Consider the following 15,229-nt stretch of genomic DNA (forward strand, 5'->3'; position numbering starts at 1 on the left):
CCAGGCACAAAAAGAGAAATATTATATGCTACCACTAATGTGAACTTTGAAAAATGTAAAAAGAAATGGTTTATAATGTAGAATGTAGGGGAACTAGCAGTAGAGAGCAATTAAGGAAGGGGGAACAATAATCCAAGAAGAACAGATAAGCTATTTAACGTTCTGGGGATGCCCAGAAATGACTATGGTCTGTTAATTTCTGATGGATGTAGTAGGAACAAGTTCACTGAAATGTTGCTATATTATGTAACTTTCTTGGGGTAAAGTAGGAACATGTTGGAAGTTAAGCAGTTATCTTAGGTTAGTTGTCTTTTTCTTACTCCCTTGTTATGGTCTCTTTGAAATGTTCTTTTATTGTATGTTTGTTTTCTTTTTAACTTTTTTTTTCATACAGTTGATTTAAAAAAGAAGGGAAAGTTAAAAAAAAAAAAAAGAAAAGAAAAAAGACAAACAAGGAAAAAAAAAAAAAGATGTAGTGCCCCCTTGAGGAGCCTGTGGAGAATGCAGGGGTATTTGCCTACCCCACCTTCATGGTTGCTAACATGACCACAGACATAGGGGACTGGTGGTTTGATGGGTTGAGCCCTCTACCATAAGTTTTACCCTTGGGAAGACGGTTGCTGCAAAGGAGAGGCTAGGCCTCCCTGTATTTGTGCCTAAGAGTCTCCTCCTGAATGCCTCTTTGTTGCTCAGATGTGGCCCTCTCTCTCTGGCTAAGCCAACTTGAAAGGTGAAATCACTGCCCTCCCCCCTACGTGGGATCAGACACCCAGGGAAGTGAATCTCCCTGGCAACATGGAATATGACTCCCGGGGAGGAATGTAGACCCGGCATCGTGGGATGGAGAACATCTTCTTGACCAAAAGGGGGATGTGAAAGGAAATGAAATAAGCTTCAGTGGCAGAGAGATTCCAAAACGAGCCGAGAGATCACTCTGGTGGGCACTCTTACGCACACTTTAGACAACCTTTTTTAAGTTCTAAAGAATTGGGGTAGCTGGTGGTGGATACCTGAAACTATTAAACTACAACCCAGAACCCATGAATCTCGAAGACAGTTGTATAAAAATGTAGCTTATGAGGGGTGACAGTGGGATTGGGAATGCCATAAGGATCAAACTCCACTTTGTCTAGTTTATGGATGGATGTGTAGAAAAGTAGGGGAAGCAAACAAACAGACAAAGGTTCCCAGTGTTCTTTTTTACTTCAATTGCTGTTTTTCACTCTAATTATTATTCTTGTTATTTTTGTGTGTGTGCTAATGAAGGTGTCAGGGATTGATTTAGGTGATGAATGTACAACTATGTAATGGTACTGTAAACAATCGAAAGTACAATTTGTTTTGTATGACTGCGTGGTATGTGAATATATCTCAATAAAATGATGATTAAAAAAAAAAAAAAAAAAAAAAAAAAAAAATAATGCTATGCTCCAGAGCAAAACCAAAGGGGGGACAACCGTGACTGTCCACACATTGCACAGCAACCTGGATTGGGTGGAATGGCTGAGATCTATAAGTAAAAACTGCATAACCATGCTGGGAGCCCCCTTCCCCCATGGCAGGCTGAGCTGGAAGACCTTGCTGTGGGAGAAGGCAGCATTCCTGGAGCAAGAGAATATAGCTCAGCCTAGCTCCAACTGGGGTTTTAATTAGCAAATGTGGATTGCTGAATACAAACTACAAACACAGACAAACCCCTAACAAGCAGCAAAGTACCCTCAGGTCACTCCCAGCGGAGAGGAGGTGGGGTTGATAGAAAAAAAATTAAGTAAAAAAAAAAAGAAGGAAAAATACAGAGGCTTTTAGAGATGACTGACTTTAAAGAGCCAGAAAATGCCTGTGCCCTGGGAAAGGTAACCCAGAAGACTGGGTGCTCTCTCTGAATGAAGGGCGAAACTGGCGGGGGGTGTGTGTGTGTGTGGATATGCTATGGACTGGCTCTGAAAGGGGGCTTTCTTTCCCTTTTTCTCTCTCTCAACCTGAGTGGCCCAGTGGAGAGAGCCTCAGTCATTTTCAGTTCGCAGCACACTGACCCAGACAGGGGTGGCGATAACAGAGTCAGAGAGACAAAGGAGTAATTCATGCACAGAAGATAGCTCCCTAGGGGGTATATCTTCCCTAAAAGGAAGGAGGTAGGGCCCAGCTGAAGTGCCCTCCCTCTATTCAGAACTCAGACCCCAGAGACTGGGAGAAAACAGTCAAAACAGAAACAACCTAAGCTGAGAACTAAAGGGACCACACTTCTTTACACCAGTGGGGAGTGACAGGCTGACAGGCGCCACCTGCTGGACAGGCTAGGAAAAGCACAGTAGGTAGAGACCTCACAGGAAAGTCTGTCAATCTTCTAAGACACACCCTCAGGGAAATTTGTCACTAAATATAGCCCCATTCTGAGACTTGAGCCCATTCTGGTCTGGGAAAATCTGATTGGGGTAACCAAGGAAATGAGATGCCTAGACATCAGAAAACTACAAATTACACTAGGAAAACTGAAGAGATGGACAAGTTAAGGAAAAAAAGTTACACCTCAAATAATATACAGTTGAGATATTTCATTTAATGGAACAATTAAAGATTTTCAAAGAAATATGCTAAATCAAATAAAAAACCAAGGCAATGAGTTCAGGGAAGATATGGCAAAAGAGATGAAGGATATAAAGAAAACAGTGGGCAAATTTAAGGTAGAAATTGAAAGCTTGAAAAAACAACTGGCAGAATCTATGGAAATGAAAGGCACACCACAAGAGATGAAAAACACAATGAAGACATACAATAGCAGATTTCAAGAGGCAGAAGAAAACACTCAGGAACTGGAGAAAAAGACACCTGAAATCCCACACACAAAAGAACAGACAGGGAAAAGAATGGAAAAATATGAGGAATGTCTCAGAGAATTGAATGACAACATGAGGCACATGAATGCACATGTCATGGGTGTCCCAGAAGGAGAAGAGAAGGGAAAAGGGGAAAAAGCAATAATAAAGGAAATAATCAATGAAAATTTCCCAGATAGACATAAAATTACAGATCCAAGAAGCGCAGTATACCCCAAACAGGATAGATCTGAATAGACCTACACCAAGACACTTAATAATCAGATTATCAAATGTCAAAGACAAAGAGAGAATCCTAAAAGCAGTAAGAGAAAAGCGATCCACCACATACAAAGGAAGCTTGATAAGACTATGTGCAGATTTCTCAGTAGAAACCATGGAGGCAAGAAGGAAGTGGTGTGATATATTTAAGATACTGAAAGAGAAAAACTGCCAACCAAGAATACTATATCTGGCAAAAGTGTCCATCGAATATGAGGGAGAGTTTAAAATATTCTCTGACAAACAGACAATGAGAGCATTTGTGAACAAGATACCTGCTCTACAGGAAATACTAAAGGGAGCACTACAGACAGACAGGAAAAGACAAGAGTGAGAGGTCTGGAATACAATTTTGGGTGATGGCAGCACAACAATGTAAGTACACTGAACAAAGATGACTGTGAGTATGGCTGAAAGAGGAAGGTTAGGAGCATCTGGGACACCAGAAGGAAAGAGGAAAAATAAAGACTGGTACTGTATAACCAGTGAAACTTACATGCTCAACAATTGTGATAAAATGTACAAATATGTTTTTATATGAGGGAGAACAAATGAATGTCAACTTTGCAAGGTGTTAAAAATAGGGTGGTACTAGGGAAAAAATACAATCAATGCAAATTAGAGACTATAGTTAACAGAAACACTGTATTATGCTTCCTTTAATGTAACAAAGACAATAACCAAAGCTGAATGCCTATAAGAAGGGGATACAAGGGAGGGGTATGGGACTCTTGGCACTGGTGATGTTGTCTGACTCTTTTATTGTACTTTAGTTTAATTCTACTTTTCATTTTGTTGCTTTTTAGCTATCTTTTTTCTTTCTTTCTTTCTTTCTTTCTTTCTTTCTTTCTTTCTTTCTTTCTTTCTTTCTCTTTTGTCTCTCTACCTTCTATGACTCTTCTTCCTTCTTTGTGGAAGAAATGGAGATGTCCTTATATAGATAGTGGTGATGGTGGCGAATGCATAAATACATGATTATACAGGCAACCATCGATTGTTTACTTAGGATGGAATGTATGGTGGGTGAACAAAACTGACTTAAAGAAAAAAACTGGTTAATGAAGAAACCTTGATGGCACTATATTGAGTGAAATAAGTCAGACACATTAGGACAAATATTGTATGGCCTCACTGATATGAAGTAAATGTAAATTCATAGACATGAAATATAAGTTACCAGGATACAGGACGAGGCTAAAGAACGGGGAGCGGTTGCTTATTATGAGCAGAATGTTTAAGTACGTTGAATTTAAGTGTTTGGAAATGGACAGAGGTGACAGTAGCACGTTATTGTGAGAATAACTAGCAGTGCTGAATGGTGTGTGAATGTAGTAGAAAAGGGAAGCTTAGAATCACATATGCACCAGAAGGAAAGTTGGAGGTTAAAAGATGGGACTGTATAAAACAGTGAATCTTGTGGTGGACAATGTCTGTGATTAACTGTACAAATATTAAAAATGTCTTTCATGAACTACAACAAATGTGTGACACTATAACTAGAAGTTAATAATAGAGGAGTGTATAGGGAAAAAATATACCCACTGTAAACTATGTACTACAGTTAGTAGTATTTTAACATTCTTTAAACAACAGTAACAAATGTACTATGCCAATACTATGAGTCACTAATGGAGGTGGAGTGGTTAGGGGTATGGGAGGATTTGAGTTTTCTTTTTTGTTTTTATTTCTTTTCTGAAGTAATGAAAATGGTCTAAAAATTGAAAAAAAAAATAATAGTGGTGATGGATGCACAGCTGCATGATGGTATCATAACCAACTGATTGTGCACTTTGGATGACTGTATGGTATGTGAACAATCTCAATAAAATTGAACTAAAAAAATATAAGAATAGCGTTGAAACAATGAAGATACTACTAGAGGCATATAATTACAATGGAAACAAAAATCATGATTTTATAAAAAAACAAACTGTTTAAGTGGCAAGAAAGTAATAAATGTTATAAGTACACCTGGAATAAACCTTGCGTCAATTGTGATGAACAAAAAGTAAATCATGCAACTTGTGAATATGCTATCAATATACCAATGCAAGAAAGAATAATCAGGAAGAAATGAGGAAAAGCATTAAAGAAATTAAAAGACTTGAATACTTAGCAACTGAAAGAGCACCAATATTTAATGCCTAATGGGAATTCAGGCAAAGGGTAGGATTTTTTAAGTTCTCAAACCCAGTCAAGGTCTTGATGGTAAAATATTTGTAACAGACCAAATAGTTCCATAGGGAAGTTCCACATACATATGAAAAATGTGTATCATCAAACCAAGCAGTAGGGTGACAATGCTAATACTGTATCTGGAATAAACTTCCTATGACCTTTGTAAAGATCACTGATATATCAATAAGGTAGGGGTAGAGGAAGAGTAACGGGCTTCCATTATCCACTCCACGGATCTTTACAGTAGATGAAACCAGTTTATTCTGGAAAACAGCCCAATTTTACACATTTTATATACACACACTTTATAGATCTATAAACTCTCTCTATATATGTACACACATATTTTTTAAAGGATTTTTTTCAAATTGCTATCTACTTGATGTTAAAATTTTAATATCCCTCAGGCAAAAGATCCAAATAAGTCTTAATGCTTCTTGGGAGTAACTTTTCTAGAACTGGCTGTTTTTTACAGTCTTTTCCAGTTCTAAAATTCTTTGATACTCTATTTAGAAACATAAAAACAAAAACAATTTCAATATGTTTATTCTAAGGAATCATCTATTTTAGATAAGTGGTACTTCAAAATATTTACCAACTGTGTTAGCACTCTGACATCAAAAGAATGATTAGTCACATGAGCATTTCCTCTGGGAGTTTTTTTCTGAAACAAACAAACAAAAATTAACAAAAGTTAAAAATCCAGACTGTTGAGACTACAATTGGAATATAAAAAACAATTTAGGAACTATCTAACATATTCATAAGTGACTTAGAGGAAAAAAGTTTAATTGCTTATTTTAATTTGGCCTTTTTTTCTATAGATATATTATGATACTTTGTGTATTCTATATCAATCAATACGTATACTTGAAAATAACTAATTCCTTGCTGCTTTTTTTCCTCTCAAGCAGGGACTGGAAAACTATGAGCTGTGGGCCAAATCCAGACTGCCACCTGTTTCTGTAGTTCTTTGGAACACAGCCATGACCATTCACTCACATATTGTTGTGACTGCTTTCATGCTACAAGAACATAGGCAAATAGTTACAACAGAGACTGTATGGTCTGCAAAATCTAAAATGTTTGCTATTTGGCTCATTAAAGGAGAGAACACCAACGTTCCTCTTCTTTCAGTCAAAGCTATTTTAAAAGCTCTTATACAGACCCTTCTTATAGGATTACCCTATTTAGCCTCAAAACTGCTATTGAGGCAGAACATTTACATTTACAAATGTAAATTGGTATTTACATTTGGAGATAGATAACACTCCCTTCTTCAGATTTTAGAATTTCAATTAGATCAAACAGAATCTCTTCCCAACATTTTCTGAGAAAAACACTCACCTTTTACTTTAAAAGACCTTAGAAATAAATAAATGAAAACTCTATTTTCACGAGGACAAGGATTAAGAACTGAAGATGAATCATCTTTTATTTTTCCTTAAGCACAAATACTTTTCATAAGCAACATAATTGTCTCTTAACTTACCTGTCCTTCTACTAGGTCACAGTCTTCATCTTTAACTTGTCCATTAATCAAATAAATACCATTTTCTATTTGCTTGGCCCAACGCGTAAGTCCATTCTGAAAAAGAACATAATATGGATATCTTTCAGACATAAATTAAAGTCCTTACTTTTTTCCACCTTATACACTGATACATTGGTAATGCAATATTTATATTCAGTCTCATAAATAAAAAAGTATATTCACAATTTTTGGCATCTTACCCATATTTAATAATAATTTTTTTCTGAACTTTATCCCAAATTAACATTTATATCACAGACTTAGGAGGCTTAATTATAGTTAAAAAAAAAAAATCAATAATACCCATTATCTTTTAAAACGTGTGAAAAAGAGAAAGAGTTCCAAACACATAATATATAGCAGTATTAAAGAGAAAGAATGAACAAGTTTCATTTGCCTCCTTCAATAGGAAGAAGAAAAACTTAATAAATTAGATATGAACAAAGGAAAGGTATATAAATAAAAAAAGGACTGGTAAAAGGAAGACAGAACTAAGGGCCAAGAAAAAAAAAGTCCAAACAAGAAACCTTCTTGCATAATTTCATTTTACATAATTTTATTTTACAATCTACATGCTTACATTTTAATTAACAAATACTTATTTAGCACCCACTATTCTAATTACACTGGTATTGGGACACTCTCCCACCTCTAAAAAGAATTCTAATCTAGCTGTGGCATTAAGACAGTTACTCATAACAATATCATTGTAAACAAAATAAAATTTTTGAAGACTATAAAAGAATGGTACAAATAACCAGAACTAAAGGAGGGTTCTACTCAGCAACTACTAACGAAAATCCATTTTACCCTGATACCTTTGTAGTTTTCTCCATAGGATGGCTGACAGAAGTAGTAGAAAGTGGGATGTGAATATTAACATGGAGTGTACACTCTAAAGAAAGCCATGAAGTTGATAGTCCATTTTGGTACTTCCAATCTGCTGGTCTTGCTAAACTCTTTATTGTCAGGGAAGTGAGAAACATAAAAATATGACGTGGTTTAGGTAAAATATATGGATCAATAAAACATCATAAAATGTACAAGTTAGCAATTCAATAAGCTGGTATCTAACATATTCCTTGATCAAGGGGTACAAATTAGAACAAACTAAAACTGATGCATATATTAAATTCAGTACTCTTCAGCACATCCCAGACAACCCTGCTCCCCTTCCCCTAGGAGAAAAAGATCACAAAGTTCCATGTTAAGAATTCTGAAAAGATCATCTGGTTCTCTAGTTCTCACCTGCAGCTTAAAGTGTCAGTTCTGAAACTCTGGTGTGGAGCAAATTAATCACTGACCTAAAAGTAAGTGTCAGACATTCTCTTTTCTGTGCTGTCCTTGTTAACAGATTATGCAGTAATCACGGAAGCTTATTTAAGTTGTGTTTAGGTTGTGTACCTCTGTAATCAGAATCAGAACTTCTCTTTCTGTTTCTCCTTAATAACCCAAATTGCATATTTCAGTGACTTTCTTGTTCAGGAAAAAAGAGAACTACAAAGTTACTTTTTCACATTGCTTTAAGATAGCTTAGCAAAATGTTAGACTGGCTTCTCCCCTATTGTAGTTTGCTTACTAAGTATTATAGCTACCAGAAACCCTCAAGACACTTTTACTATTAGCCTCTCAAATAAAAACTAAAGACATACACAAAGAGGGGGAACATAATAAAAATATTTTAACAATTTAAAAAAACATAAGTTTTCCTTGCATTCATGAATGTCTCTAATGAAATTAATCATATTTCAAAATTAAAGAATGAAGTACATCAGTAAGAACTTATGGCATTGAAAATTATTAAAACTAATTATAAAAATGAATTTTATTTTAAAAATAGTTTGCAACACAGAAAAATCTTAAAAAAATAATTTTTCTTACCTTTGGATCACGGATATCATAAGTTCGACAAAATATTCTTTACTAATTAAGGACAGAAATGACCAAAAGAGAATCAATTTTTGATAATCAAAAGAAAATAAACCATCAAAAAATAAGAATAAAGTGCATGCATCCAAGAGGTTTTACAAAATCATAACATTTAAAGATACATACATATATATGCATAGGCATGCATATGTGAGTGTGAGTGTGTGCGTGTGTGTGTGTATAAAATTCTGCCTATCATACTTGTGGTACCTGAAAACCATTGCCTACCACCTATAAATCCTTTTAACAACAATAACTATAAAGGAGGCATTTGCAAAATTTTCCTCAAATACACATCTTCCCCCTCAACAGAAGGAGTGCTGATTTGGATAGGGTGATGCTTATTGAGTCAAAGAGCTTCTACATGAAACTTTCTGGTTAAACACCAAAGAAACTAAAAGTCCAGTTTCTGTAGGAATGGTCACTTTCTGAATTTTGTCTTTTGGAAATCCTAGTTAATAGGGCCCTTGGATTAGTTCATTTCCTTAGTGAGGGTGCCTCTTACCTGGGACGTCCCTTGCCCTGGCAAGATACAGAGAAGTTTAGGGAGGCCTCGTAGTATCACTTGATCTTTGGTCAAAGAAATGAAAAATTTTTGGATGGTCTACACTATCTGCACTCAGGCTATGAGTTTCACGTTTTACCTATGGCAATTACAGGTGAAAACGTTAACGTAACAAAAGCATTATTTTGCCTAAGTTATCAGTTGGGCATTTGGTTTCCTCCAGGGAACTTATTGTGCTTGGATATACAGGGTTAGGTAGCTGGTAAAAAAAAACATTCAAAATCCTGAGCCCTCTTCATCCTTCTCAAATTCTTTAAAACCTGAATACATGATTAGTAACCATTATTACTATAATCATTATTGGCGGCCCTCATTGTGCATTCTTTACAGAAAAACTTATAAACTATGCCAATTTTGAAAATGACGACTAAATTTCCAGGAAAGAAACAAACTTCTAGGAATATTATTTTGGTACCATATACTTCAAAGTAAAACCATTCAAATAAAAGATACTTTTTTGTAGAAGAGCAAATATGAAGTGTCACTCGTTCTGAAACTTCCTCCTTTGTTAAATTCCACAGTCTATTTTTACTCACAGACTTTTCCATAGCAAATACTAGCTGAAAGAGAGAAAAATACACATCAATTGAATGCAAAATGGAAAGAAGAAAATGAGGGCCAAAAAAAAAAAAAAAAATTATAATCCAATTATAATGTTCCTTACCCCCATCGAACTTCAACATTTTATGGTTTTATCTTTAGTTTATCTTTTCTTCAGAAGAAAACAGTACAACAGATTAACAATCTGTTAATCATTTTGAATTCCATTTTTAGGGATATGTAAAATTTGGGTTTTAAACAGAAAAATATAATCAACTTTTATTAATGACCAACTGGACATAAAAAATAATTTTGAACAACTAACATTTAAATGAAGTACAGAATACTAAAATTTTACTTTAATTAGAATGAGAAATTACAAGTGGTTTTAGTCTACACAAAAGGGAGAAAGTCAGTCATTTAGCATTTCTTATTTAAATATCACAAAAAATTTAAAGTATTATACAAGGATAATATAAAATATACCAGAAACATATAAAAACATAGTAACAACATAAATAAAAAGTGAACAATTAGAATAATGCCATAAATTTATTCTAGAAAAAAGAATTATAAGAATGCCTACTTGAGATGGGGATGGGGGGCTGGTGTTATAAATTTGGTTCTGAGTTTTCTAATACTAATGTGGAGAAACATAATCTGTTCCCTAAATCACAGGGTCCATATATTGAAAACAAACTAATATTTTACCACACACTTGATAGAAGAGGTTACAAAACTGGAAGAATCTATAGCATCTGGGGTTCTTAGTTGCACATTTTTTGACTAGAAAAAGTTTTTTGGGATTGTGTAGGGTTTTGTTCTTCTCAAGATTTTGGAGTTCCTGTGGCTCTTGGGCTATGAAATACTCTTGCTTTGAAGGCTAATTTGGATCTTAAACACTAAAAGAGAAGAAAGCTGGCTGCTCAGAGTTTGCTGAATATTTGGGCTTAAGGGAAAACAGCTTGTAGAACTTCATATTTACTTCCGCTCTATGTCACTAATTTGCTGAAACAGGAATAGAACAAAAAACCAGGAGATTCAGGATAGATATTCTGCCCAGAAATAAAGAATAAGTAGTCGATTACTGTTTATTTTTATGCTGTACTCTCAGGACCTTGAGAGATTGAAAGAATGTAAAGAATCACAGCAATCTATTAATTTCACATTATAGTAATCACTTGGTACTAAATGGAAGGTGTATTGGTTTCCTAGGGCTCCTGTAACAAATTACCACAAACCGGGTAGCTTAAAACAACAGAAATTTATTCTTTTAATAGATCTAGAGGTTAGAAGTCTGCAGTCAAGATGTCGGGAGGGGTATGCTCCTTCTGAAGCCTCTGTGGAAGGATCCTTCCTTGCTAATTTGTTCGTTGTAGGAGAAGCCAGAGGCAACAGCTTATTCTTCACCTTAGAAAGCGTATCTTAACATGCCCCACAGCACTAGACCCCCCAAGAAATTTCACTGAGGGGAGGGCCCCTGAATTTTTGTTTCTCTCTCCCCCTTCAACACACAAATGCCTTACCATGAAGTCTAGAGTAGTTGTTACTTCTTTTCACTAGGTTCAATCAGCATAACATATTCAATGCAATGGACTAGTGTGATATCTTGTAGAAGGGAAAGGTGATCGAGATCTCTATGGACTAAAATATGACATAGGGCTGAAGAGTTGCTATGCCCCTGAGGTAGGACTGTGAAGATGTATTGCTGGCCTTGCCAGCTAAAAGTAAACTGCTTCAGGTATTGAGAAAAAAAGCATTTGCCAGATCAACAGCAGCATACTAAACACCAAGGGTTGTGTTAATTTTCTCAAGCAATGAAACTACTTCTGAAATAGCAACAGTAACTGGAGTCAAGACCTGGTTAAGTTTACAATAAACCACTGTCACTCCCCAAGATCTATTTGTTTTCTGCACGAGCCAAATAGGAGGGTTGAATGGCGATGTGGTGGGAATCAATACTCCTATATGCTTCAAGTTCTTCATGGTGGTACTAATCTCTGCAATCCTTCTAGGAATGTGGTATTGCTTTCGGTTTTCTATTTGCCAGGGAGGGGCAATTCTAGTGACCTCTTCTTGGTCTTTGCTACCATAATAGCCCTCACTCCACAGGTGAGGGAAATAAAGTGACACTTAAGGACTGACCATCACAGAAGGTCTAGTAGACAAATACTGCTATTGCATGAGAAAAAATGCTAAACTATTAGAACTTGTTTCATAATAGTAAGAAATTATTTTTAAAATAAAGATTTTAAAAATATAGAGCTTTGATTGAAAATATTAATATTTACATTTATTACATGTAAGACATCCAAGTAATTGGACTGAAAAAACTGTTTCAACATAATCCTAGCATAAAGAATTATAGAACACTAATCTAAATATGCCCAGGAAAATTTTATATACATAAAATCAATTAAAATAATATGTAAATGTGATCATATTAAGAATTTTCGACATATCAAGACTTACTCTACGCAGGGTATTTTGAAAATCATTTGCCAGTTCTAAAGTTGTAATGATAAATACTCCAAGAACTAAAAGTCCCCCTGGTAGCATTCTGGATACCTAAAAATAGAAATATAATATTAGTTAACATAAGCATTTGGCATTATGTGCAGTTCTTTCCGTTTGAGAAATTAAAACACTAAATCAGTAAATAGTTAACAAGTACCAACTATATGCAAAGCATTGAGATAAAGGCTTTGAAAAACTGGTATTATTGAAAAACAGATGATAAATAAGATCATGGGTGCTATTATTTACACCATCCGCCTAGAGTGTAACTTTTACCTTAGAACTACTTTATTAAAAAAAAAAACCATTAAATAATAATATCCTTTAGCTATGTCAATAAGTATACCCTTTTCTCATGAGATGAAAGACTAAACTTTAACCCTGAAATATCTTCTCCAAGTTTTTCAATGTCTTCCCACTTTCAGCCAAATAACATGGAAGCGGTATCTTGGACTGGTATTTCAAACTCTCTACATCTGGCCAATCGGGTCTCTGAACTCCCATAAGACATCAGTGTAGTTTTCTCACGGAACTTAGCACAAGACCCTGTATTACATATTTAATATATATTTAATATTTTCTCTAGAAGATGGTATTAAATATTGAAATATTTATACCTTACCAATTGATTTGGGAGATCCTTAAGGGAAAAGCTGAGTCTTAACTACCTTTTTATCCCTACGATATTTAGCAGCATAGTGATGCTGGGATTTAAACAGAGGAGTCTGATTTGAAAAACCCATTGTTTTCTATTTCTTTAGGCTGACCTCAATTTTTTTTTAACTGATAAGCAGGCATTTATGATATTTCCATTTTTTCTTTACTGTAAAATAGTACAGATTAAAAATCCTAGTAAATCTCTCCATGAATGTAAGATTATTTTCTTAGGATAAATCCCTTGAGGACGATTACTGGGTTAAGAAGTAATACATATTGCTAAGGTTTTTGATGCATACTACCAGTTTGTCCTGCATAATGTCTATTTCCTTCCACATGAATGTGGCTAGTTCTCAATGCTATGTGGATTTTTTTTTCTACAATCTATACTCAGATGGCAGCAATTTGCTAAGCTATTATATTCTTAACATATAAGCAAATTGATCACAAAGTTAAGTCTTTATAAAATTAAATACCATAATCTAATCCCTAATATATTTGCATTGTATATGCTGGCAGTTCCCTCTGATTCAATAAATTGTACTTAGTATAGTAACACAAGCTTAACAAATGCACAATAAAGTTTTTATATTTAGTTTTTATATTTATAAAATATATATATTTATTTTTTCAAGATCACGAAACATCATAAGATTAACTGTCTCCCAGAGGGAAAAAAGTTAATCTACTATAAATTTTATGTATGTTTCATATATATAGAAATATATATATTACTATATAAAAATTACTATATAAAAACTATAGAACAAAAGCAAAATTAGAGAGGAAAGTTATTTGTAATCCATCAGGAATTTAGGTTAAAAATATTTAATATTTTCTCTAGAAGATGGTATTCAATATTTAAATATATCCTGGATTTCCTTTTATGACTACATAGCCTACCCTTCCCTGTTAAAATACCAAAAACACACATACTAACACACACACACACACATATATACACACATATACACACACACATAGATACACACATCTGTATGTTTAAAGGATTTAAATTGATTGGGGAAGGACATAATTCTTTTTCCTTACTCTATCCCATTTATAGATGATATAATTCATTTAATAAATACTTCTTAGTAAATGAATTAATTCACTCAACATTTCCTCCTCATATACTCCCAATTCTGTTTCCTCCTCGTTAAAATGCAACACCATCCTCCTAGACACCAAGGCTAAAAATCTCAGTCTTCTGTAGCTATTGTCTCACTTTATCTCCTTGCTCCCAATCTACTTGGTCATTAAGTTTTCTTTATTCTAGTTGTTTCACTGAAATATTGTGACAATGAAGTTCTAGTTCACCTTATCAGTTTGTTTATTCATATCACATTTATCCCATATTTTGGAGCTCCCATTCTATAAATCTTATGGAAAAACTGAGCTAGGCACTGAGGCTAGAATCATAAACAAAACAGATGTGAACCCTACCCTGACAAAACTCAAGAGTTCATTTTAATCCCACATCTTTTGGGGGAGGATTATCACTGAAGCTACTTTTCTGTTTTCTGTTCTATCTGTCTCCAGTCTCTCTACTCTCTATTTACACTGTACCATATACCAACAGTTATTTTCTCAAATATTGTTCAGATCAGTTTAAACCGCTTCTCAAAATAGGGAGCTCTGAAGGTCTACCATGAATCTACTGTCTACTTCAAACTCCTCAGTCTTTAGGATTATACTCAAAGTCATACATAAACTGTCCCCTTCCAGTCCTATGTCTAACTACATTCTATGGACCCTGGGTTCCAACTGCACCCAATTACCTGTTATTCTCCTAACATACCTTTTACATTTATGGCTTTGGGCCATTTATCCATTTCGTCTTTTGTGCTTTTCAATATGCTCCCTGACTTCCATTGGCAAAGCCCTATGCATCTGTCAAGTTCTATTAAGGCCTTTTTTAATCCAACAATTGGCAATTATTTTATCAGTCCCCACATGATATTCCTATGGCACTTTTCTATTTTTATCTCATTTCTCTTGTTGCTAGTTTTAGTAATAATAGTGTCTTTCGCTTGAGTTACAATATAAATTCTCTGAGGAAATTTAAAAAAATTTAACCACCATTTACTTCTCTCAGGTCTAGCATTATGCCTTTAAAATAATTTGCTCATTAATAATATTATCAATAACTAGTGCTATTTTGAAGTAAAGAAATTGGAAACAAGCTAAATGACCAATAATAGAAGGTAGGTA

General features: G+C 34.6%; 1 protein-coding gene across 2 annotated transcripts in view; it reads right to left on the reverse strand.

The window, feature by feature from the left end:
* The window catches only part of ODR4 (odr-4 GPCR localization factor homolog), a 56,771-nt gene that overhangs the window by 33,817 nt on the left and 7,725 nt on the right, over nt 1-15,229 (reverse strand). For both annotated transcript variants that reach the window (XR_005215151.1, XM_037825156.1), the window contains exons 4-9: nt 12,314-12,409; nt 9,755-9,861; nt 8,689-8,725; nt 7,626-7,766; nt 6,766-6,861; nt 5,869-5,937 (exon numbers count right to left, since the gene is read on the reverse strand). Coding sequence is in view for 1 of the 2 variants with exons in the window: in XM_037825156.1 (XP_037681084.1) it covers nt 5,869-5,937; nt 6,766-6,861; nt 7,626-7,766; nt 8,689-8,725; nt 9,755-9,861; nt 12,314-12,409 (546 nt within the window). In the remaining variant the exon portion in view is untranslated. The remainder of the gene's footprint in view (nt 1-5,868; nt 5,938-6,765; nt 6,862-7,625; nt 7,767-8,688; nt 8,726-9,754; nt 9,862-12,313; nt 12,410-15,229) is intronic.

The sequence above is a fragment of the Choloepus didactylus genome, chromosome 2, assembly GCF_015220235.1.
Source record: "Choloepus didactylus isolate mChoDid1 chromosome 2, mChoDid1.pri, whole genome shotgun sequence".
Lineage (NCBI taxonomy): Eukaryota > Metazoa > Chordata > Mammalia > Pilosa > Megalonychidae > Choloepus > Choloepus didactylus.